Raw genomic sequence first — 24,880 nt, forward strand, 5'->3', positions numbered from 1 at the left:
CGTACGGAGGCCGCCGCGCTGGCCGCGCCTCTTCCGCTCCCCGCGGAGGGACGCGGCCGTCGTAGGCCGGCGAGAGCGGCGCTGGGCGGAGCCGCTCTCGGCTGGGCCCGGGCTGTCACCGCCCCCGGGTGTCACTCGCCGGCCCGGTCGCGTTTGGGGCCCGCGGCGTTCCCCGGCTGGCGCGGCGGGTCGCCACCCCTTCTCTCCGCGGGGGTTGCTCGGGGCAGCTCCGCCATGGAGGCGGGGACACCGGGGGGAGTCAGGTAACGCAGCCGGGGAGGCGCTCCTTGGCCGGCTCTCTCCTCGCTCCCGCTGGTGCCGGGGAGGCTCCACCGGTTTCTGCGGGGAGCGGCGGGGTCAGACCCGGCCCCATGCAGCGGCTCGGGGCTCGGGGTGGGCGTGCGGGGCCGTGCCGTGCTGTCCTCGCCGCCCTGCCCGGACACAGCCTTCCCGCGGCGGAGCGGAGCAGCGAGCGGAACCACAGCGCCAGGGGTATTTCGGGCTGCACCGCGTTCATGCGCCAACAGAGGCACACGAACTTGGAGCAAAACCCGAAAGGACACACTTGTCTTCAATCAAAAATGGAAAGGGCTGAGTGATCTAAGTATACGGTCACTGTGAGATCTCAAATAATAATCGAGGACTTGTAATTGTGACTGAGCCTCAGTGGGTGCCGTCTGCATTTCCTATATTGCATGTATATAATTAATAAGTATTCCGTAAGCATCAATACTTTATCTGCCAGAACTAATACTTTATTCCCTTCCATCTGAGCCCGGCATAATCTGAGAAATACTTTGATAATAGACACTACTGGCAGCCCCATTTCTTTCAGGCAAGTAAAATATTTACTGTTATCTAATAAATCTAAAAGTTACTTCAAGCCTAAGATAACATAGAGCTGTCAGCGGGACCATCGGAAGCCTCCCTCCTTTGTCGGTCCCACTGAAGGTTGAAGAAAAGGGTGCAGTATTTCTTTTCTGCCAGTCCTCCCCATTTCTCCATTCTTATTACTGGAAAATAATAATTAACCGTAATGACTGCAGAGGGAGGTCTGGCTTCAAAATGCATAAGAATTCAGCTATGCTGAAATCCATCTCTGTTACTCATAGATTCAATAATTTCTCAAAATTTCAGGGTTCAAAAAGAAATGGTTCAGCATGAAACTAAATGTATAAGAAACTCTTCCCATATCTAAGCACAGTAGTTCAATGTCCATCACATTTTATGTTGGACCCGAGTTTCCTGCACTGTTTTTAATCCTGACCTCTCTTGAAAAGGATCCCCATCATTTGATCATTCAGCAGGTGTGTGATGGACACATCTGAATACTTCCTTTATCTGCTCTTTCTAGTGTCCAAGATGAGGCTGTGGACAAAAGCAACTTTAAGAAATGCAACCAGATTGCTTTTTACAGGTATGGAGAATTTTAGTGTAGTTATGCATTGACTTTTAATCACAGCAAGTCTGCTACTTTCAGGATTTATCTTCCAAAGGGGAGCATTCCACTTACCTATCAGCAAGCAATAATCAGCGGACTTTAAAACATGTAGTCTTACACCCAGAATGTCTTCTGTTAAAGTTCAAAACGATCAGTCCTCTCATCTGACAAAGGCCCAGCAATATTTTAATTTAAGTGCACTCAGATACAGATTGTACTTTTGACACTGATGTTTCTTGACCATCTGCAGTTCAAAGTAGTAGAAATCATTTGTCTGTGACAATAGCTGTGTGATTACAGTTCTGTTGAGCAAGTACCTTGCCCAGAATTCAGTGTCAAATCTAAATTCTAGCTCACTAGTCCCTTAAAGTTAACCTTGTGCTAAGTCATATTTCTCATCCCATTTCTAACTGTGCTCTCGACTTTTTTCTTCCCTTTGTTGTGTTCCTTCCTGTGCTGACTGAAAGAAATGATTGTCTATTGTTACACCAATTAGTCACTGACATATTTGGTTTATTAATGAAGGAGTTTGTCTTTAAGGTAGCGTCCAAGACGCTTATCTTCAAATACTTCATAAAACCTGGGCTTGGCATGGAGAATTCTACAAACAGTTGAAAGAGCCTTTATTTCAGGATCTCTGACCTAAAAACATTATCAGGGCCAAAAGCTGTAGTCAAAACTCTGTAGTCATCAAATTTATCAAGAAACAATTTGCTTGGTGCATATTTGAAGGTTACACATTACGAACACACAGTATTTCATCACCCCAGAATGTAGAAGGTGTTCATTGTAAGTTACAGGGGTATATGACAGAAAATGAAAAAACCAGATTATTCAACTGAAATTTCAGGGATAAATGAAAGAACAATAATGGAATTGTATAGCTAAGAACTGGACACTTGAGACTATTATTATTATAAAAAGTCATAGAGTGGTGATGGGTGAACCCCTGAACCCCTCTAACATCTCATTCATAAGCATTTAGGTGTGCTCAGAACTATATTCCTTCTTTTTCTTCTTGACTTAAAGTGCTAATAATTGTATTTCAAGCTCAATAAAAGCTCAATAAAAAATGATTAAATAAACATTTCTAACAATATGATGTCCCTTTGTATGATATAAGCTACAAGAGCTGGGGAGACCAAAAATAATTTTCTGTCTTGACAGGCGTCAGAAACTTCTACGTCCTGGAAAATCCTTGTATCGAGTTTTGCTGGATTCAGTCACATTAAGTGATGAGAATGTCAAATTCCAAATCATTCACGAGGAGAATAAGGTGAGCTACCATAGAGGGTGCTTACAGAAAGAGCAGTGAATATTGTCAACACAACTAATAATATTTACAGGTTTTGAGATTCTTCAGTGGTAGATATTTGAGAGATAATGCAACCTATCAGCCTAAATATGTCCTTACTAATCAGCATTTAAGTTTTAAAAAATTAATGGCTGTATGAAAAAAGAGGTTTCTGAATAAAAGACTTTTTTCCTAAAAAATATTTTTAATTCAGAGTTTTCTCCACTATTTCAAAATAATAAGTTCTTTTTTTGTAATGCTAGATATCAGATGCTTGAAGATAAAGAGTTCACTTAAAAGGCATTGCTTCTTCAAAGGGGTGAAGTAGAGTTAACTGGTATATATTCATATGGATGATGAATTTTACTCTCAACAATGCTAAAGAACAATCAATCAGAAAGCATGCATGTTGGTTTTTTTTCCAGACAGTAAGTGTTTGGTGATGCTGTGTTAAAAATAAGTATTTTTTATCCTTATGAGTTTATCTGTTTGTTTGCTCACAGGTTCTTCTACAAGTAGAAATTTATGAAATAGAAGGCAATATTTTCAGACTTAAAATTGATGAGGCATCTCCTCTCAAAACAAGATACAAAGTTCCTGATGTTCTTATAAAGGAACCTACCACCCAGAGGTAAGTGATGGGTGATTTAAGTGATGATGATTTAGCACCTCAATATCTTATAGAGCTTCCTCCTTTATATTACAGTACAGTTGTCTCTCTGCAATATAAAGTTCCTACAGGAAGAGAAAACAAAAATGCATGTGGTTTATTTACTTTCAAAAATTTATGTTAAATACTTAAGAAAGTATTTAAAAAATAGAAAAAGCTTTATCATACACACAAGAAAACTGAGCCTGTTTGACCCAATCAGAAAATAGCCTACTTGTTACAATGCAAAGTTTTTACCTAAGGCATTACCTGTTAATGTGAAAGGAGTGCAAGCTCTGGATAGTTTTCATGGCAGTTCTGTAGCCACTTTTTGCACTATGCAGTGAACCCTGAGCACAGCATGTATTTCTGGTCTTCTTTGGCTTGACAATAGCCTTAAGGTTTGTGTAATGTATGCAGATATTCTTAGCCATCTTCTGTATCTATTGTTATTTAGTTGCAGTGGATTTCATGTGCTGTTGATTGATATAAAGGTGTTGTTGCTTTTCATTTGCAAGACTGTTCATATCCCACAAGGAGGCAGGTATTTTGGTACTGTCAAGTGTTAATGAGGACTACAAACTTCGAGTCACAGCAAACCCCTTCCAAGTTGAGCTGCAGTCCAAGGGTGAGACTGTTATGAGTGTGAATTCCAATGGTTTGTTGTATTTTGAGCACCTACAACCACCTCCCAGTGACAGGTACAGCATTTGTCTATCACATCATCGTATATACTGGTTGTGCTGTAGCTGAAAATAAAGTATGGAATTGCAATTTCTGAAAGCTCTTATGCACTGAAACGTGACTTCTCTTTTACTTCATTAGTACAGTAAATACTAGGGGAAGTTTTAACAAACACATTCTAGATCAATTAGCTGCAGACTGCTTTGATCCCTTGCAGTAGCCATTAACAATAAACTGATTATTTCTATGTATTTGTTTTCATTAGAAAACCTACAGCACAAAATGAGGAGGCAGCAAGTGATTCCTCTAAGGTAACCCATACTTACTGCAATTCAAGCAGGAATATTTTGTAAAAGAAAATTAAATTACATGTTCATTTTGCCCTATAGTATGTTCATAAATACAATCCAACCACCTTCAAAAAAGGACCTGGTATAACATTTTGAGATATTTTACAAATTCATAGTTGAAGGAAGGTTTATGTGTTTTACCACCTTGTAGAAGGCATCAGTCAGGTAGATTTAGCCCCAAAATTTTTTTCTATAGCCTTTTTATTACTAATTTATTTCTCTTTTGTTCTCTTATTTGAGCTGGAGTAGATGTGTAAAAGGGAGCTTTGTGGTGATATTTGTCATTTTCAAATTCCCTGTTCATTGCAAAGAGAGTTTCAAAAGAACAAGACCTTTTTCATAACAGTCAAAAAATATGTCTCCATACATTCAGGCTTAATACAGAAATAAAATTCTCTCTTAAAATAGACCAGGTCCTGGCAGCACATAGCAGTTTTCCCAGGACGCTGAGTTGTGTCTGGGATATAATTTTAGCCCCCTGCAGAGCAGATGGCTGCTTACTCTGCTATCCTGTTATAAATGGCAGGAGCTATGCTGCCTTCAGCATACTTATGTTTGAGCTCTGATTTCTGCCAGGGAAAGCACACAGCTGCAAGAGGCCACGTCCACTTACTGTGGGATGAATGTAGAAAAGAAAACTAGGGAAGATACTGCAAGAAGTGTAAATTCTATGACAATGAATTACAGGACACAAGGAGGTTAAAAGTATCAGTTACAGACACTCCAGAGTGTCTGAAGAGCTTTTTCTGTGTCTGACCTTTACTATTTGGGGGAGTGAGTTGGTTCTGTTTGTATGTGTTTTTTTCTGTTTGGTTCTACCCATGCATTTCATAAATTTATTCAACATCAAGGAGAAACACATTTTTCACAGTGAGAATAATCACTCACTGGAACAACCTTCCCAGGGATTTTGCATAGTCCCATCATGGGAGTTTTTCAAGATTTGTTTGGACTGGCTGCTAAATAATCTCATCAAGGCTCCCTTTACCATTAAGGGGTGGACTCTGTGATCTTTTGAGGTCCTTTTCAAACTGGGCTATTCTATCATTCTGTGATTCTGCCTAAGATCTCAAATAGTATTTTTATGCTGTAGCAGACTGCTTGTGTACAACATATGCACATCAGTTCTTCAGTGTAAATTCCTGGAGCTGAATCTGATTTGTGGTTTTGATTTATTTATATTAGCCATATGTGGCCAAAAAAAAAAAAAGCAGTATAAATCTCATGTGAACAATCATGTTTTTCTTAAAACTACATGATGTGTGCAGTTTCATTTGCTAGGCTTACCTATTTTTATTTGTACAGGAAAAACAAGAGGATCTAGATCTCTGGCAAGAGAAATTTGGCAGTTTCTTAGACATCAAAGCTCATGGTAAGTCTCAGTCTAGTTCTGAAAACAGCTTTACTGTTTTATATATAGCCATGTTCATTCATATTTCTGTCTGCTTTCTGTTCAGCTGCTTAATGTTTATCAATGTCCCACTTGTTCCTGCTTTTCAGTTGCCTTAACTTTGTTTTAATCAGAAATCAGTGATGGGTAACAATTTGACAAAAACTCTGCAAATATTCATTTGATCTGTGTTCAATAGGGAACACATTAAATGTGACCCATTTCATCAATTCACTGTATGCCATTTCTGACACAGCATTAACACTATCTGCATTGTCTGACTTTGCATGTATATATTGTATATAATACATTATTTCCTTTTCCTTTTTTTTTTTTGAGTATTAGTACATAACATTGACTTCACCTGTAGTTTATTCTCATGACATATCAGAAATCATGATATCTAAGCATTAATAATTGTCACAAAGAAACCCTTTTAAGTGTGGACTAAAAAAAGGAATACGGAGCAATCTTAAGTGATAAAGACAAAGGTTATAGACACATGAGAGCGGTAACTCAAATAAAATTTAAATTATAAATTGCCAAAATATATGATGATCTGCTGTCCATCCCATTGTATTCTATATTAAGTTGCTTGGCTTTGTCCATTACCATTATCATGCAGACTTTTGTAGTGATCAGCACTACCCAGCAACTGCAGTAGAAGGAGGGAAGTCTGAAAGCAATTTCTTTTGGTGGCAGAAACTTCCTCAGTTCACAGTCAAGACACAGAGGGCAGGAAGCTGTTGCTCTTGTTGTTCAGACTATTTCTCATGTCTTAGGCCAGCATCATGTTTTTGTGTTTTCTGTGTCAGAGGAGTAAAGTCCATATGGTCAGATTCTGATCCTGAAGCCACTGCTTGTCAGTCTGCAGGATCTCTGGTTGCCTGCCAAAAGTTGCTCTGGATTCAGTAGTGTGACAGGATGATATCATTGGTGGGGACTCTTGTGCGTGCTACTCCCCTGGCCTAGGCTGAAGAGAAGACCAGTGGGAAACAGACAATTCAGATCCTGAAGTTCGCTGTGCTGCAAAGTTTAGCTTTTAGGTAGGGGTAGAAACAGGACATAATTTTAAGCAGTTTCACTACCAAATAAAGAAGTGACCCGTGATTGCATGGATTGGGATTTTTTCTGGTAAAATGATTCATTTTATCTTGTTAAAAAGTTCAAAATCAAAATAAATATAATAAAATCTGTTTCAAACATTACCTCTACAGAACAGAAGTAATGATGGAAGTGAAGTTAAAAGGAAGCATGAAAGACTTAATTATTGAAACTTTAAAACCTATTTTATTTTGGTTAATCCAGTTATGTTGCTCTGCTTTATTCCTTCCAGATAAGCCTAAGAACTCTGCATTCTCATAATTTAATATTATTTCCACAGGTCCTACTTCTGTAGGCATGGACTTCTCTTTACATGGATATGACCATGTTTATGGAATACCACAACACACAGAAACACTTCTTCTGAAAAACACCAGGTAAAGGTGTCAAGGCATCAGATTGCTAGTGAATGCAGTGTCTTTTTTTTGTTTGCTTTGTAAGAGAGAGCTATAACATAGTATTAATAATTTAACCCAGACAAGAGCTTGAGATATGTGTATTTTAGTTTAATATTTTAGTTAGTTGAATTGTAGCCCCTATCCATGTGGAGTAAGGCATTCTTCTTTCCCTAGTGTGCAGTTTCATGAATGGCCCTTTCTGTTCTCTCCCAATTTTCCATGCAGTTTTTTTCGGACTTCCAGGATTGGTCATGTTTCAGCAGAACTCATAAAAGAGCAATTCTATGGGAGGATGGGAGAGTTCAGAAATAATATTTTAGGATTTAAAGCAAACTCACAGTAGTCTCCCTGGCAGCAAAACTCTCATTTGCTTCAGATAGTGAGGACCAAAACAAATAAGCAATAATCTAAGCAGTCCACATTTCAGCTCTGGATGCTAAACAAAGGACTAGAACACAGAGCACTCACTGAGTATTCACCAGTTTTAGTGAGACAGCAATAGAATTAAAACTAGCCTAGTGCAAGATGCTTATGTGTAACAAACACATCTGTTTGTTTGTCCTAGTGATGGCGACGCCTACCGGCTTTATAATTTGGATATTTTCGGCCACAAGATACATGACAAAATAGGTATTTATGGTTCAGTACCCCTTCTCTTAGCACACAAGCCTAACAGAACTTCAGGGATCTTCTGGCTGAACTCTTCAGAAACACTGGTGGATATTAGTACAAAGGCAGTAGCTGAGGTGAGAGTTATTCAATTTCCTCAGAATTAAATTACAAAAGAAAACACTTCAGGACAAGGCCAACAGGAATTTAACACTATTGGAGATTTATCTTTTGCTCACTAATGAAGAATTGTCAGTCTCTTCCTCCTGTCCTCCCTATTGCTAAATTTGTTGTATTAAACTAAAAGAACAAAGAGATCACTCCTTTCAAGAGCCAAGTTACAGATTTTGTATCTTAACAGATCTACAGGAGGAGACAGAGAGAAAATACATAGAAAAAATCTACATGGATGTAGAAGGCAGAAAAAATGGTGGACAAAAATCTTGACATTCACTTGGATTTGAGAAATTTTTATGAGTGTTTAAATTGTTGGAATTGCCACAGATTTCTGCTTAGCAGGCTCATTCTTCTGTGGAATGCAATTGATCTTGAAGAAATATAAAATGTTCAGGAAAGGAACTCACTCTTGAAACACAAACATATAAATTCTGTTAAAATTGAAACAATGACAAGCAAATCTTGCTTTTCCAGCACTGCATTATGTGGTTAATTTTATTTTTTTTTATTAATGATATAGATATTACTCAAAGATCATACAGAAAATTCACAGTCATTAATTATGGAAATGCTTTAATATTTTGCCACTCATTACTCATTTTTTCTCATAACCTATTACTCTACTTTGCGTAAGTGGTATGCAAGGTAAAGAATTTGTGAAGGATTTATAAGAAACATTCAGTGTGTATTCCTACTACCTGCCAGGTATGTGGTGGTGAATTTTGTGTGTTTCCCTATTTGTTCCTTCATTGAATAGAAGTATGATAGAGAGAGAGATTTAGGTTTACCTTGTTTTCCTTCTAAGCACACTCCATCCAGATCTGCTGCAGAAACTGCTAAGCAGAGAGCAGTGCCTCTAACTGATATTCGCTGGATGTCAGAAAGTGGGATCATTGATGTTTTCCTGCTGATGGGACCCACTGCGTTTGATATCTTCAAGCAGTTTGCACAACTGACAGGTACTAACTGACATAACTGGAGTCAGAATGGCACGCTTATCCAGGAGATTGTCTGAGGAACATGCTGTACCCAAGAATGCATCAATATTTACCTAGCCCATGGTGTGCAGGAGGCCAGTTGTTCCCAAACTGCAGTGTGTAGATCAAAGGCTCTTGCTTTGTGAAGACAGGCCTCTATCCTTGTTTTCCCTAGCATTCACAGTTGGTCAAACTTGCCTGTAATTGAGAAGCCAGCATAATCACTGCTATCTGAAACTGCACCCTTAGAGGAAGAGGTGAAACACAGGGGGATAGAACGGCCAGTCACAAGACATGTATCACAAGTATCAAGACATGCCACCTTATAATGTGGAAAGACTGAATTTATTGAGAGTTTTATCTTCATTCATATATTCTTTCTAGGCACTCAAGCCTTGCCCCCACTTTTTTCTCTGGGCTACCATCAGTGCAGGTGGAATTATGAGGATGAACAAGATGTCAAGGCAGTGGATGCTGGCTTTGATGCACATGACATTCCTTATGATGTCATATGGCTGGATATAGAGCACACAGATGGCAAGAGGTATTTTACTTGGGACAAAAAGAAATTCCAGAACCCCAGAAAGATGCAAGAACATCTCAGGAAGAAAAAACGCAAGGTAAATAATATTGCAGGAAGAAAGAAAAGATTTCTCTGTAGTGTGAATGTACCCAATCTAGCTTTAAGCCTGGTACTTCAGATACTGGAATCAGGTGAACTACAGCACATTAAATTAGACTGTGTTGCCTTCTGGTGATGCTTCTAGCATGCAAGCTCCATTGTTTAATTCAGTTCCTTATACCATTTTATTATTTAGTAGCTTGTTCTGTATCCTGGCAATCCAGCTTAATTTGACCCTTGTGAAACTCCATCTTACAGAAGCAGCTCAGCACTGATGAACACAGCAGAAAATCTTTCTTTGTAACATGATCTTTCACCATTGATACTTTCTGTGGTTGTTTCAGCTTTTCTTTGTGTTTCTGTATTTCTGTTTTTACAGTTAAAATATTTTCCTTGGAATTATTGAGTTGTAGAATTGCTTAATGCTTGATCTTTGCCAAAAGTCAATGAACAGGGGATTGTTGTAACAGTATTCAAGTTTTATAGTCTCCCAAGTGGAGCTGTAGTACTTTCTCAGCTCTGCAGTAAAGCAGCAGAATGTAACTGCAAAACACAATACTCGTTGCTGTTGTATGATACACAAACTAAAACAAATTTAACTGTCTTAAGGCGTATGCTTTTAAGCAGGCACATGAACACAGAAGTCAGATATTTTCCCATTCACAGAGTACAGCAGTGAATTAAACAGGTTGTTTTTAGGGGTTGTGGTACTTGCTTTTATCTGAAACAATGGCTTTTGTCATTTATTTCAGATGGGTAAGTTCATGCACTCCTTGTAAATTCAGGTCCTGTACACATGTCTAACACAGTATATAAAAAACTGGTATCTGCTTTTTAAACTAGGGACACAGCTCTCTTTACCTGAGATGAAGTCATTCTCTGCCTTTTAGCAAAAGTGAACTCTTACTGTTTTATTAAGCACAGCTGATCTTAATTATGTGTTTTATTTTCTTACCCTGGCAGCTTGTGGTCATCGTAGATCCTCATATTAAGGTTGATCCCTCATATACCCTGTATGCACAGGCAAAAGAAAAGGGATATTTTGTGAAAGACAGGAATGGGCAAGATTTTGAGGGCATCTGTTGGCCAGGTAAAAAACACTGTGTCTTTATATTTTAAGCTGTTTATTTTTAAAATTTTGCAGAATAGTTTAATTGGTATGCATGGAAGCAAAATTGAATTCTTATATTCCTTTCAAATTCCTTTTATTCCTTGCAAATTCCTTGCATTTGTTGTAAATACTAATAATTACAATAAAAATTAAAAGTTAATATAATTTATAATACTGGGGGAGGGTTGGTCCTCCCCATCATGTCCCAATTGCCTCAGCTGTATAAATTGCCTCTCTTATATCGATTGGATGTGCAGCTAGTCTCAGTGCCTAGAACTAAAAGAGTTGGATTTATTGATGAGAACAGCCATTCCTCTTCCCAGCTTGTCTTGGACACAGAAGTGCAGTCTGGTCCATTGCAGTGAGCACAGCTTATGTAGGCTGGATGAAATTTAGTGAACTCTGATCTGGAAGACTTTGATTCAAGAGTAACACAGTGATTTGACATATTATGTTTCATGAGAAGATCTCATTGCAGGGAGGCAGAGGAGGTTGTCTCCCTTCTTTACAGACAGGAAGCACACAGTCCTGGCAAATGAATGATAACGGGAAAAATCAAGGACATATTGCAACTTCTAGTAGCATGGTCGGATGTCGTTATTCAGCTTTTCAGTGACACTTTTCTGTTTCAGCTCAGAATACCAGTGGTGATGTCTTTCCCTGACTACTTGTTCACATGTGAACGTATTTGAAACTGCTAGCAGACATCCTTAAATGGTGCTTAGCTTCAGACCTCCTGAATCTAAGTGTGTTGACCTTCACAACATGGCAAAGGGTGTGCTGAATTCCAAGTCAGCCTGGAATTTGGTCTTGAGCTTTAATTTCAGAAAAAATAGCAACTACATTATTGCTGCCTATGGAAACCATTGTAGCTTTAGGCCATTGTATACAGGTGCAAAGACAATATTCTTAAAATCAGATAAATAATTGGGATCTCCAACATCTCCAGGTTCCTCTTGTTACCTGGATTTCACCAATCCTGAAGTGCGAAAATGGTACGCAGATCAATTTGCCTTCAAAACATACAAGGTTTGTATTTATTTGCTCTGATCTACATATCCCAGAAAGCCTGAAAAGGGAGAAGAGAGAAGATACTGTTTAAGCAAGTTGTTGGCCTTTGTAGCTCTATTATTGTGTATAGGAAAATACCTTGATAAGCTGAAGTACCACAAAAGGATTTTCTCCATGGACATATCTACACTGAGCCAGTGGGAACCCATATGCCACCAGTGAACACACACTCTTAGTTGCAGCAATATAAGGGACAAACTGCAGGCATTTTAAGAACCCATAAACTGAAACAGGTGCTGCTATTCCAGCCTTTACTACCATGATAGCACACAAGGAGTGATGTGGAAGTACACTCTCACACCTTAGTCACTTCATCCTGACCTTCCTGCCTAGTGCTGAAAGTGTCTGGGTGACCATTGCTGCGCACCTCCAGTTCCTCCCACCCTGCTTCAAAGTCCTAGTTTGCAGTAGAGTTGTTGAAATCACTTCCCTAGTAGACATACATAGTAGATATTTCCCATGCTGCTTTTTCTCTCCAGCTTTTACCTCTGGCCTTCTCTGATTTTTCCTAGTAGCTGTTTTATACTTCTCTTTTCCCTGCCTCTTTCCCTCACAAGAAAGCAGGAATAGCAAGTGCGTAACTGAGTTTTGTAAGAATTGCAAAGATCATGTGGCCTTGCAGGCTGCTACCCTGACTAGAAGGGCCTCTGAGAGGGATGAGATGACTAACTGAGGGCTTTCAAGTGACCTGAGAAGTGTAATTACCAAGTCTTGGTTTTGTGCCGCTGTTTCTACTCATACCCCAGACTGGCCCGACACCCACTTGAGATAAACACTCAAAATCACAGGATTGACTCTGTCATGACCTAATTGAAGCCCTGTGTCACAGGGATCCACTAATATCCTCTTTGTATGGAATGATATGAACGAGCCTTCGGTCTTCAAGGGGGCAGAACTAACAATGCAGAAAGATGCTGTGCACTACAACAACTGGGAGCATCGGGAAGTACACAACCTCTACGGATTCTACCAGGTGGAGTATCTGGAGACACAAACTGCAGTTATTCTCATGGAGTATGTGTGATGTGGTACTTCACACAGTAGTAGGTATTCTATAGCCTTCATCAAAGCCTGAAACTCTGCTGGATATTGCAATGTTTAAAATAAACTGTGATTCATCACAAGAAAATGTGACATCATTTGTGCCTTACTACCATAGTAATGTAAATTACATTGGTGTGACTACTGAATCTTTTCATGTCTTCTAATAAGAACATGTTATTTAATAATAGGTATTATTTCTGGGAACGGGATTGTCTTAGTTTTTCTGCCTTAGAAGGGCTAAAAAGACAGTGTAGAAAGTACCCTAATTAAAGAGTTTGTCTTCCTGACTTTTCTATTCATGACTTTCAGCAAATGGCAACTGCAGAAGGACTCATCAGACGTTCTTCAGGAAAAGAGAGACCTTTTGTCCTCACACGATCTTACTTTGCTGGATCACAGAAGTATGGTCAGTAAGGATTAGCTGGATGCCTTCTTTGCTGCTTTATTATATTAAGTTATATTAAGGAATTCCAAAGTAGTTCATGATTATTCTTGTCTTCTTTCCTTAACTGCAAGCATAAACTGAGATATACATTCAATTTTCCTGCATAATCCTGAAACTGTGAATTTCCAGGGGCAGTGTGGACTGGAGACAACAAAGCAGAGTGGAGTTATTTGAAAATATCCATTCCAATGCTTCTTACTATCAACATGGCAGGGATTTCCTTCTGTGGAGGTAATGAGCTTCTCACTGTGCATAAATTGTGCCATCAAGTTTGTATTCCCAAGGTAGACTTCAACACAGACAGTGGAAAGCTTAACAGCCGTCTGCATTTCCAGGTGGTTTCACAGATTAGTCTGGTTTCAGAAGCCTGAAACCTGCCTCTCACCATCATGTCTCTCTCCACTAACTTTTGTGCAGTGTTTTTGTTCCATCTGGAGCAGCAGTCCTCGGGTAGTGTTCTGTTTACAGCATCACTGTGATAGTGCTCTGTCCCTGGGAAAATCACTCACTTAGCCTTCAAAACTTCTCTTCAGTTTGTTTTTTTTTCAAAGCATAAGTTGTTGCACTGGTGTTTTACACTTATTTGGACAAGCAGCTGCCCAACAGCTGAACAGAACAGTGAGCAAACTGTGAAATGCATGGATTTATACACTTGGGATGTTTGTTAGAGGAGAGCTTCACATTTTCCAGAGCAATCTCCAAAACTGTGTATTTTCATTTGTCTGCGCAATATCTAGCTGATGTGGGAGGGTTTATTGGAGATCCAGAGCCAGAGTTACTTGTTCGCTGGTATCAGGCGGGAGCCTACCAGCCCTTCTTCAGAGGTCACTCTAACATGGAGAGCAAACGGCGCGAACCGTGGCTCTTTGGGGAGAAGAACACCCAGATCATCAGGAGAGCCATTAGAGAGCGCTACGTCCTCCTGCCCTACTTATACACTCTGTTCTATCGGGCACACACGGCAGCTGAACCCGTCATGAGGTAAGAGCATGAGCCAGCAGGCCTAGAGGGTACCTGCAGGAGCTTACTTGGAGAAGGGAGGTTAAATTACCACCTCTTAGTTTTGTAGTTACTTATTTGACTATTAAAAGGGAGAAAATCAGACAAAAGTTCTAATACTGAATTGTCTTTTCATGCATTCTGTGAGCTTTGTTAGGGCTTTCAGAGGAAAATTATGTCCTGAGTTTTTCCCCAAATGACACCTGGAACACACTAATTCAATAAACCCATTGCAGTCTTTGAAATTTTTAGAGTAGTCTGGGCTTCAAATTTTTCATCATGATAAAGACCTTCACATAGTAGTCCAACCAGTACATAAAACAGTGCTTAATAGACTGTGAACTTGACCTAGAAATGTAACTGCCATTTTGCCTCTCATGAAAATATTTGTTACTGCTTAACTGTTACTGTTATAAAATCTTATTTCATATTAATAGTTTTATCACTTTTTTCTGCAGTATTGCTTATAATGTTTCTTTTAGTAGAGAATTTAATAATCTAGAACAGAAATGAAATTAAAAAATAAATTATTTGTTCTGTTGCTCTCTAACCTCTTAAAAGTGCACCTCTGTGGAACTGAATGCAGCACTTCTTTTGGAAAGAGATTAATGTCATTAATCTCCCTGGTATAGATTATAATCTGTGTTTGTTTGTATTATAATCTGTGTTTGCGGTTGCCCTAGAACTGTTCTTTTGCTCACATTTGCCTTTATATTTTGTTATGCAGATACATCTTACATGTTTTAGAAACATAACAGTCTTTTTGATAAGGGTTGAGTGGTTTGAGTTTTGAAGATAATTTGCATTACAGACTTAGTAGTGTGAGTGTCTGTCTGGACCTATGTAGGTGTAAATGCACCTGTTTTATGCACTGACAGAAACAGTGGGTTTCTGTCTTTCTTGAAATGAAGCTTTTGTTGGCATGTAAACTGCCCACAGTATTAAATCACACTTCCATTGTGTTAAGTTTGCTGCAGTAGGTACAGAATTAGAGGGGAAGTGTATTTTTCTCACTGAGACAAGCAGAATGGAAAGTGTGTCTCATTAGCAAGCACACGAGCAGCAGGACTGCAGTGAACAGGTGGATGCCTGTGAGTGAGCAGGTGAGCCAGGCTTTTGTGTAAAGAAACTCAGACCCTGTCTCTTAACAAGCTGTTGTTGTCATAATCTCTCAAACTTTAAATATACAACTTCTGTTCCATAACCAGATGGTTATTACACTACACTTTTTTGAAAAAGACTGAAAATTAGCTTCTGGTGCAGGTTTTTCAGGTGTGCCCAAGGCGAGACTTTCTATAAAAAGCAGCAGGGAGCTGTTGAGAACAGGAAGGATTGTGCTGCAGGGACTAGTTCATCAGGGGCCAGCGTTGCTGGTAGACTGGGACACAAAGGCTCATTTATCTCTCCTTTGATAGAAGGAAGGCAGGTGTAGTGCAAGTTTGTAAGGACGAAGGCAGGAGGGAAGAAATTGATGCCACAGATGTAAAGATAGGTATACTGGAGTGTCCTAACCCATACTGTACTGGGGACTCTTAGCAAGGGCAAAGAGGCACTTTGAGTCACTGACACAAAAGAGAACCTTACCCTGTATTCAGTTCTTGGTAACTGTGCCTTGTAAAGAGAGGGAAAAAATGGAGCCTAAAAATGCCAGAAAGACTTGAACAGGTTGATTGGAGAGGAAAAATGTAACTGAATTCCATTATCTTTCTTTTCTACAGGTCTCTCTGGATAGAGTTTCCAGGGAAAATGGAAACTTTTGATGTGGAAAATGAGTACATGCTGGGTAAGCAGGTGTCTTATTCCCCGCAACTTGACTTAAATATTTTTGAGGTGTTGCATGAGAAAAAAAACCATAAAAATACTACCCAACACTTAAAAAATTATAATTGAATATAGAACTTGAGACCTCTTTAAGGGACCTCCTTTTAACAGCACTTTGAAAACAGAGGACATAGGAGATAAAAAAACTCAGTTCTATCTCACTAGTCACTTTGAAAAAACATTATTGCTTTTGACCTGAAACATCAAGTTCAGTAGAGCAGCTAAGATCTGCTTCAAAAATGGCAGTAGGAAACAACTACCACCCAAACATTATTGGTTTGTACTGTGGTATGGCTGGCTGCTGAAGTCAGTCAGCCATCAGCCCACTACACAAGCCTTTTTCTTCAGTAGAAAGTGAACCTAAGCATATAACATGCCCAAGCAAGCTCCTGGAATGGCTGTGGGAGGTTGACAACCCCAGAGCACACAGGGTCTGCTCTGGGAAGATTCAGCCTTGAGGACCATAGCTGTATTTATGTTTTTCTCCAGGAAATGCTTTGTTGGTACATCCAGTCACAGAGAAAGAGGCCAAGACAGTGACAGTTCTGTTTCCAGGGTCAGAGGAGGTAAGGATGTATATGAATTGTCCAACTATTCATCTCAAATAAGTATTTTATGCAGAAACCTTCCAGCTCCCCATCTAATAACTGCTGAGCACTAATGCTGTGGCAAGTCTTGGCTGGCCATGCTGTGCCACTTCAAGCCCTTCCTTTCATCTTGATGCCTTGCTTGCTTGGCTCACAGTTAATTTGCTTTCTTGCTTTTCCACGAGCTGCTGCACAAATTTCAAGTCACCTACAGTTTAAATCTCCCTTCAAAGCTTGCTCATCAATCACCATGAAACAGCTTCCCTACATTGTCAGTTACCTTTTTACATGTATTTCTCTTTGCGTTAATTTTATGTAGAAAAAAAAGGGAACTTTGAAGAAAGGTCAAAAGGAAATCAGAGAGAAACTGTAGGGAGGGAAATTTTAACAAGTCAAGCCTCAGTAGCCTGGGACATGTATAGCAAACACTGACTCACACAGAGAGCAGTTCCTCTCTGAAAGAAAGGTATTTATCCACAGGATGGCACAGTGGTTCACTCCTACAAAGAGCATTTGGCTACAGCAGCATGGAGGAAGGAAAATGATTTGGGGAAAATAGTTGCTAAGGAAAAGCCTGAGACTCCAGAGAGTAAGCAGCAAAAGGGAGTGTATGAGACCATGCAGAGCCTTGTGACTCCACTAACTGAGAACAGTTAGAATTCTTCTCAGTTTAAGGAGAAAAACAGACTAGGCTCTCCAGACAAGTTAAGGAAAATACTTTTATCAAGATCTCTGTGGCAATTGAGTGCTTGGCACATTAGCTTAAACAGCTTAAACCTGCTGCCAAGTGTGGTGCATGGGAGATTCAGATGCAGCTCCCTTTTGTCACCTGTTATTAGCAGCTTTGTTGTTAATTTTCACTTCAATATAAATCTGCTTTTTCAAGAACTATATTTAAAAAAAAATAAAAGTGTTTCATTGTTTTGCACTTCCAGATGCTTTAAGACATACAAGACATTATGAAAACTGGAGAAAAGGTCAGATAATTTTTGTGCTTCAGAAATTACAATTTATTCTTTCCATCCAGAAGATCATTCAATTTAAAAAGTAAATGCTTTTTCTTGCCAATCAAATAGGTTGTTAGGAATACTGACAAGTTAAGGAGAGTAACTGTGTCTACAGAGGGAACAGATTTTGGCATATATGTCATGCTCATTCTTATTTCATTTTTTCTAGATTTGGTACGATTTCAGAAAATTTAAGCGAATGGAAGATGCGGGCACAGTGAAGATCCCAGTAACACTGGAGAATGTATGTTTTTGTTTTAAAATGCTACTTTCATGGAACAGAAAAAAAACCCAAGCTTTTGTTTTGTCAATATTCAGGATCAGAAAAGTTACAGTTCAATTTCTTTGTAGAAATGTAATCTAAAATAGCTTTTGTATAAAACTCCCATCTCCTCTGTTGTTAGATTAAACCCTACTGTGTCCTGGTGGTAAAATGAGGTGATATAACAGTTATTTTTCCAAGCAAAATTATTTTGCTTAAATACATACAGAAGTTTAATACTATTACCATTGTTAGCTGAATGATTTTCTTTATATATTTGTGGTAAAAGTTCATTTCTAAGTTGAGCAAACTTCTGTTATCTCTGAGCCTCATTAAAATTCCATTATTGGAGTGCGGGAATCTTTCTGCCCTGACTTTGTGTTTTTGCAGATTCCTGTATTCCAGCGAGGGGGCACTGTGATACCTCTGAAGACCTCAGCTGGAAAATCCACTGAATGGATGATAGATATTTCTTATGAACTCCACGTGGCCTTAGATGCAGAGGTATGCTGGGATAGTGTTCCCTTTTTACAAAGACATCTTCTACTCCATCTGACCTTTGTAGGCCCTGTTTGATCAGAACAATGGCATCTACATTTGAGTGTCCAATGGCTCTTCTCCACTTGTGCTGTTTGAGGGGACACAGACTTCTCCCCCACTGTCCCCTCTAAGCATGACTATCTGAGCATAGCAGAGCCAGAATATTTTTCAGATTTTTCAGCCCTTGTCTAGTCCCTTGGAGGGAGGAGCAGAGAATGAGCATGCCACAAACTTCCTTTTGGACACAGGGAACTTCCTACAACTGTCTTTGCTAATAAAGAGGTGACATATGGCACCTGCATCAATTTACAAAACCAGGATGTCCGGCAGTCTCAGAGCTGGATTGCTTGAGCCTTCCAGGTATACAAGCTGCTAAAGAAAAATAAATACACACCTTCAATATGATGCATAACATATAGTGAGACAGTTTAATTATTCAACACTAGAAGCTGCTGTTAATTTGTGCTTTATCTGGTGTGTTTCACAGGCCTGTGCCATAGGTGAGCTCTATGTAGATGATGGGCATTCATTTCAATATCTCCACAAGAAGCAGTTCCTGTATCGGAAATTCACTTTCCACAAGAACATTCTCTCTTCCAGGTAACAGCAATCATGGACAAAAGCCACCAACACAAATGTCACTGGAAATGCCTGTTCTAGTTCATGAGGCCTTCTTACAAAGGTAGCAGTATTAGTCTCATCTATTGCTTAGTGAAGTCTGAGAGAGTGCACGATCTGTCATAAAACTGCAGAGGTAAACAGTGTTCTATAGAATTGTGAAGGCAGTGACACATGAAATACTGAGCTGTCTTATATTGTTTCAGTCTAGTCAGACTCGAGATTCTGCAGATTGACACAAATATAAAGGAAGTCGTTAGAAAGAGTACAGCCTATCTGAGAGACAAAAAAGATAAATCGGGAGATTTGCAAGTATGCAACACCTGGAGTGTTTATATTTTCTAAGTTTTCTTTTCTAACATAATCTTTGCTGAGAGGGTGGTTAGTCACTGGAACATGTTCCCCAGGGAAGTGGTCAAGGCATCAAGCCTTTCCTAGTTCAAAGCACATCTGGATGATGATCTGAGCCACATGGTTAGGTTTAGGTAGTCCTGCAAGGAGCAGGGAGTTAGCTTGATTCTTATGTGTCCCTTCCAACCTGAGATATTCAGTGCTTCTGTCTGGGAACCAAAACCACATCTTTGCAGTCTCCCGAAGTAATCAACAAATTCACCATATATATTAGCATGAAGAAAAACACTTGAAGGGAGGCACAAGAGGATACCACCTGCAAAGGTTCATTGACAAAACCTAAAAGCCAAAGAGATGCCAAATATGTCACTATAACACTTTTACTCTTGAGGTACATTGCACAGAGGGCTGTGTAGTGCATAAATGGTGATTCTGCAGGCATTTTTTAGTCCTTCAAGCTTCAAAAGTATGCAGGAGTTGGTCCTAAAGCTACAAAATTTAACACAGAGCAAAACTAGTTTAGCTTGTATAATGTGGTTTAAAGTATACTTCAAATCTCTTTATATGGAATATGAAATCTGAAAAGCTTAAAAATTCAGGATGGGAAAGAAAAATGTTGCTAAATTTCTAGCAAATCTGAAGTTGGAAAAAATAATTTTGAGATTAATAACCTCCTGTTCATTAAAAAAGAGGTGCATTTTGATTTGATTTGAGGTTTTATAGAGCTTTTTAATAAAAATTGAATTAGTTACAAAATTAAACATAATTTTGTCTCAAATTGAAATATTTTATGTGAAAAAATGTTAAAATTAGCTTTACATTTATATTTAGGAGTTTTAACTACTGTTTTCTGAAAATCCAGAACTTTTCTGGTTCCCAAAGCCATGCTTTTTGCCTTAAAATAGTTTCTCAAACTGTTTTTCTTCTGACTGTGAAATCTGATATGCAGTGAAAAAATCAGCTGACAGTGGGAGAAAGCTTTACTTGTTTTTAAGAGAAAGATAAATAGAGGAAAGGAAACCAGTATAGGGAGCTTTCAGGATGAGACTGAAGCAATAATATTTGCGTGATACCGATTTATACTGAGGGAAAGAAATTGATGTATATGAAATTATTTTCTTTTTTCAGCTGTGTAGATGAAAGCGGACAATACCACACTACATGTGTAGTTGAACGGGTGATAATTCTGGGATTTGGAAAGCAACCCACTTTTGTGACAGCCAGTGCCAAGGGTAATGAATTGACTTTTATTTTACTACAATTTTTCAAATTCTGTTGCTCTGCTGCCATTCACTAGAGGTGTCAAACTGACAGGTCTGCAGAAGAAGTGTTACAGCTTAGAAAGCCTCTTTGTTTAGCTTTCTTTGTTACTTTTTTATATCAAGGACGGAATTTAATGAAAGGAACGAGCAGCTATTCACCACTAATACTGCATGCAGAACTGAAGAACACTGACTTTGAAAGATGATAAATACATCAGTAAATGTGGTTTGGAATGAACACATTCAGACAACATGAGCAGAGATGGCACTTCAAATTAAAGCCCATTTGCTCAGGTCTGTTAACCTGCCTAGTCTAGAACAGGAAACTTGCAGACAAACCCAGATTTACTCTTTGTTTCCATGCTCATCCAAAAGTTCTGGAGTTCCTGCCTATATGTGATATCATCTCTAGAAGTTGTGAGGTATTCCATAGGGATAGGCTGTAGCAGCTACAGAAAGGCCTTACAATTTCTGGTTGCTTTTCAAGGATGTCCCTTCATTTTGAGAGTCATGGGGAAATGTACTTTCTGCCTCCACCTGTCAAGGGTGCCTGGAGGAACACCTGTGCAAAAACCAGGGTGATTTTTTTTCAGAAAAATTCTTAAGTAGTTCCATAGTTTGATGTACCATAGTTTGAAAGATCAGAAAAAAAGAAATATTTACTTTCTTATTCCACTGTATTCTTATATGTGTGCTGGGAAGATTTGACTTCTTTTTGTTTTTTAATCAATCCTTTCCATCAGTGGCAGGGACAGTCAGAACTAAAAACTGTAGAGTCACATGTACACACAGCTGTGTTTCAGAAGAATTCTTCTTAAATTAAATAGAAAACTCTCTTGTCCTGTTCAGGTGGAAAAAAAAAAGAAGTGATTTTCACATATGATACGAAGACCTTTGCACTGACACTGGAAAACTTAGCCCTGGGTGTTGATGCTGACTGGGAGATCTGTATCAGCTGAAAGAAGATGCAACTTCTTCAGAGAAACTGTCCGTTGAGAGGCTGAGGAGAAATAAACTGGGAGGACTTCAGATGTTCACTTGAATCCAATTAAATCAACAAACATATTTTCCACCAATACATCCAAACTAACATTTCTTTTAAAGCACCAATTTGGACTTGGATAAATTTTCTGTTCAGCAAAAGTAATAGCACTAGGATTGTATCTTTGGGGAAATAAGCTAAATACTATTTGCATTAGGCTTGCTTCAGTTAGGCATTAAGCTTCAGTTCTGCCTTCACTCGCAATAAAAAATTATGAGTTGGTGGGGTGAGATTGTGGCTTGTTGGCACAGGCCTAAATGTAAGTATTTGAAAATCATACTGTTCAGAAGCTGTTGCACTTTTGGAGATCTGGGCCAGTTCAACAAGCAGCATCAGCAAGTATGTAAGGCACAGGTTATCACCAGAGTTCTGCCTGCCAGCTGCCTTCTGAAAACAAACACAGAAGGAGCCACCCAGTGTGATCACAGACACTTCTGCTTTCCAGTCCTTATGGCAACGCAAAATTAGCTGGTCTGCACGCGAAAGTAAACAGCAGGCTGGCCAAAGAGCTCAGGCACTGGAGGGGAGGGTTGGGTAGCTTGTGCCATTCGTTTGTGCAATAAGAGAAGACAGTAATGTGGTGGTGCAGAAGGCTCCCTAACAGCCAGCTTTGAAACTTGGATTTCAAAAAGGCACAGGTACTACTTAAAAAAAAAGTTTTCTGTTAGGAAAGAATTGGCATTGATGATTGAATGTCATTGATTCAAGGCAGCCCAGTGAAGGAGTTATGCTTTCCCAGATCTTCCAAGTCCTGCCAAGTTTTTGCTTCCTTTAGAAAAGTTTTAGTCATGTCACTTTTTAGTATCTGGCTGAGATTTGAGCTAGGCATTTATGAAGCAGAATTTCATTTTAATGGGATTAATTCTGCGTGCAGGCATCCCACTTTCTCTTACAACTCAGCCTAATGTTCCCTTGCCTTCTTTTCCCACTATCTCTGCAAACAGAACTGGTATGTTTTGATGCTTGCTTTGCTTGCAAACAGAGACATCCTGAGTCTCACATCCATTACATCCTGCCTGTTCCCTCAGGCTTTTCCATCTTAGGCATCTCTTTTCACAGGCTGCCATTGCTCCACAGAGTTTGTTTACCTTTCTATTTGCTAAACTTGTCAGCTATATTATTTTCAAACCAGTTCTGCTTTGAGTAAAATCTGAACATGCCATCAGTTGGGTTTCTGGTTTTTCCGGAATTCTAGTTAATTTAATTCCTTTTAGTAAGATAAGGAAGTATTTTCTAAAGACATCAGTAAATTAACTCATAGGAAACAGAGAAGGATGGTCACCATTTTTGCCAGCTAAAGGTAACATAACGTTACTAATCCCCCCTGTCATTCCCACCTGCTGCTGTTTGTCCTGCAGGGCAGATTTCTGGGAACAGCAAGCAGGAGGGCAAACTATGAGTGCTCTTGACTACTCAAGTGTAGTTTGTTCCCCACCAGACCCTTAGCTTCCTTCTTTTATATTCTGCAGAGCTATTTGTCAGCACCTTCCAGGAGACAGTGTGAGCCTCCACTCCAGGAACTGGCAGTATGAATACTGTTGTGCTTAATGCAAATGTGTTAATCCGGGTAGAACAGCAGCAAACAGATCTTTTGCATCTGTGAAAAGAGAGACAGACCCTATTTTTCTATCAACTTCTAAGCTTTGATTGATGATTTCTTACTGTGTTTTAAGTATAGCAGTGCTTCTGACAGGATATAGTTATTGTCTTGGGTAATTTAATAAAATATTTTAACTGCTATTTCTCAAATTGGAAAGTGAAATAAAGTAACAATGAAGCAAGTTACATGCCTATTTCCTTACAACCTTCTTTCTACTGCTAAGAATCACTAGTGAGTATTCTTCCAAGAGTACCTGGTGAATGTGAATGACTTGCCTTTATTCTCTGGCACTCAGTAAGATATCTGCACCATAGTAAGTACTCATGGGTCAGATTTTCAGTGGTATGAAGTTCCTAACATCTCTGGATTTCAGTAGAAGTTAGTTGCTGAAAATCTTAAGAGTTGGGTCTTTAGATCTGATAAATTTCAAAGAATATGATTTACATTGCTGTTGTAGTAACTCACATATTTTTTCACATATTTATGCCATAAATGAAGAAATAAATTTTTAGTATATCTTTATAAAAAAAATAGTTCTATTAGTGAAAACAACTGGAGAGAAAACTCCATACAAATTAAATAGAAATATTAACATTTTAGATTAATTCACTAATTCATTGTTACTGTTGAACAGGTCAGCTATTTGAGTACTGCTGCTTATGGTAAATTCCATCACATACAGGATTTAATTCCTGAGTATTTGTTTTGCTGTCAGTATTAGACAGAACATCCATTGTCCTCAATGGAAAATTGTGTTTATTTAAAGACATCATTTGTCTTTTACTAGCAGCTCCTGTGAAAAAGACCAAAATCCTACATAACAAACTCATCTTTCCAGTATGAAATAAGAAAAGGAGAAATTGTATTTTAAACAGGTGTAACTCCTGAACATGCCTAAAGAGCAGCATTGGTGTAGAAGTGAGAAGTGCATGTCCACCTGCCATTCCATATGCAGGCACTGGCTGATCTGTTAGCTCTAGCAGTAGCAGCAGGTCATACCCTGGCACTTGCTGACAATCCCAATTAAAAAAAAAAACAACAAAACACTGCTAATCATTCACATGATCCTCCCCAGCAGTCCACAAAGAGTTTCTCAAATGTCATACCCCTGCAATTCTTCCAGAAACAGAGCTCTGTATATAAGAGGTGCACTGGGCAAGAAGGGAGAATAGGAAAGAAAAAACACATGCACAGGCTGCAAAATGAGCACTTTGCTGAACTGTGCAGTGAAAGGCCCTTGTGTCTCAATATTTGCCTATCTTGGAAAGAGTGACACATGGCTCTGCCAAGCTGTCCTGCAATGTAATGTCAAGTATGAGACCTGCAATCCTAGCATCTAAATGTAAGGAGGAAGTCATCCATTCTGCATCTGAAGAACCTAACCTAAAGCAGTTGCATTCCTATTTTCACAAATGCTTGAATCTC

At 39.1% G+C, this 24,880-nt stretch overlaps 1 protein-coding gene across 2 annotated transcripts; it reads left to right on the plus strand.

The window, feature by feature from the left end:
* Positions 1-129: 129 nt before the first annotated feature.
* On the plus strand, positions 130-23,640 carry GANC (glucosidase alpha, neutral C). Of its 2 annotated transcripts, XM_054635798.2 has the most exons (24): positions 130-263; positions 1,355-1,417; positions 2,609-2,717; positions 3,239-3,366; positions 3,903-4,085; positions 4,334-4,379; positions 5,724-5,790; positions 7,193-7,289; positions 7,876-8,056; positions 8,902-9,055; positions 9,458-9,693; positions 10,659-10,785; positions 11,756-11,835; positions 12,707-12,850; positions 13,231-13,327; positions 13,496-13,597; positions 14,104-14,347; positions 16,084-16,148; positions 16,676-16,752; positions 17,950-18,024; positions 18,433-18,546; positions 19,070-19,182; positions 20,680-20,783; positions 21,663-23,640. In XM_054635798.2, exons 1-24 carry the CDS (start codon positions 235-237, stop codon positions 21,770-21,772), a joined length of 2,745 nt encoding a protein of 914 aa, XP_054491773.2. In that variant the 5' UTR covers positions 130-234; the 3' UTR covers positions 21,773-23,640. The 2 variants fall into 2 exon arrangements, with proteins under 2 accessions (XP_054491773.2, XP_077036322.1); XM_077180207.1 differs by lacking the exons at positions 16,676-16,752; positions 19,070-19,182; positions 20,680-20,783; positions 21,663-23,640 and having other exon boundaries at positions 18,433-18,545.
* Positions 23,641-24,880: the final 1,240 nt, after the last annotated feature.

This window comes from Agelaius phoeniceus, chromosome 6 (genome assembly GCF_051311805.1).
Source record: "Agelaius phoeniceus isolate bAgePho1 chromosome 6, bAgePho1.hap1, whole genome shotgun sequence".
Lineage (NCBI taxonomy): Eukaryota > Metazoa > Chordata > Aves > Passeriformes > Icteridae > Agelaius > Agelaius phoeniceus.

Coding starts and splice junctions, on each gene's coding strand:
- GANC (XM_054635798.2), top strand. CDS start 235: ATGGAGGCGGGGACACCGGGGGGAGTCAG. Junction 11,836..12,706: donor TTGCCTTCAAAACATACAAG/GTTTGTATTTAT, acceptor CCTGTGTCACAG/GGATCCACTAATATCCTCTT. Junction 16,149..16,675: donor GGAAAATGAGTACATGCTGG/GTAAGCAGGTGT, acceptor GTTTTTCTCCAG/GAAATGCTTTGTTGGTACAT.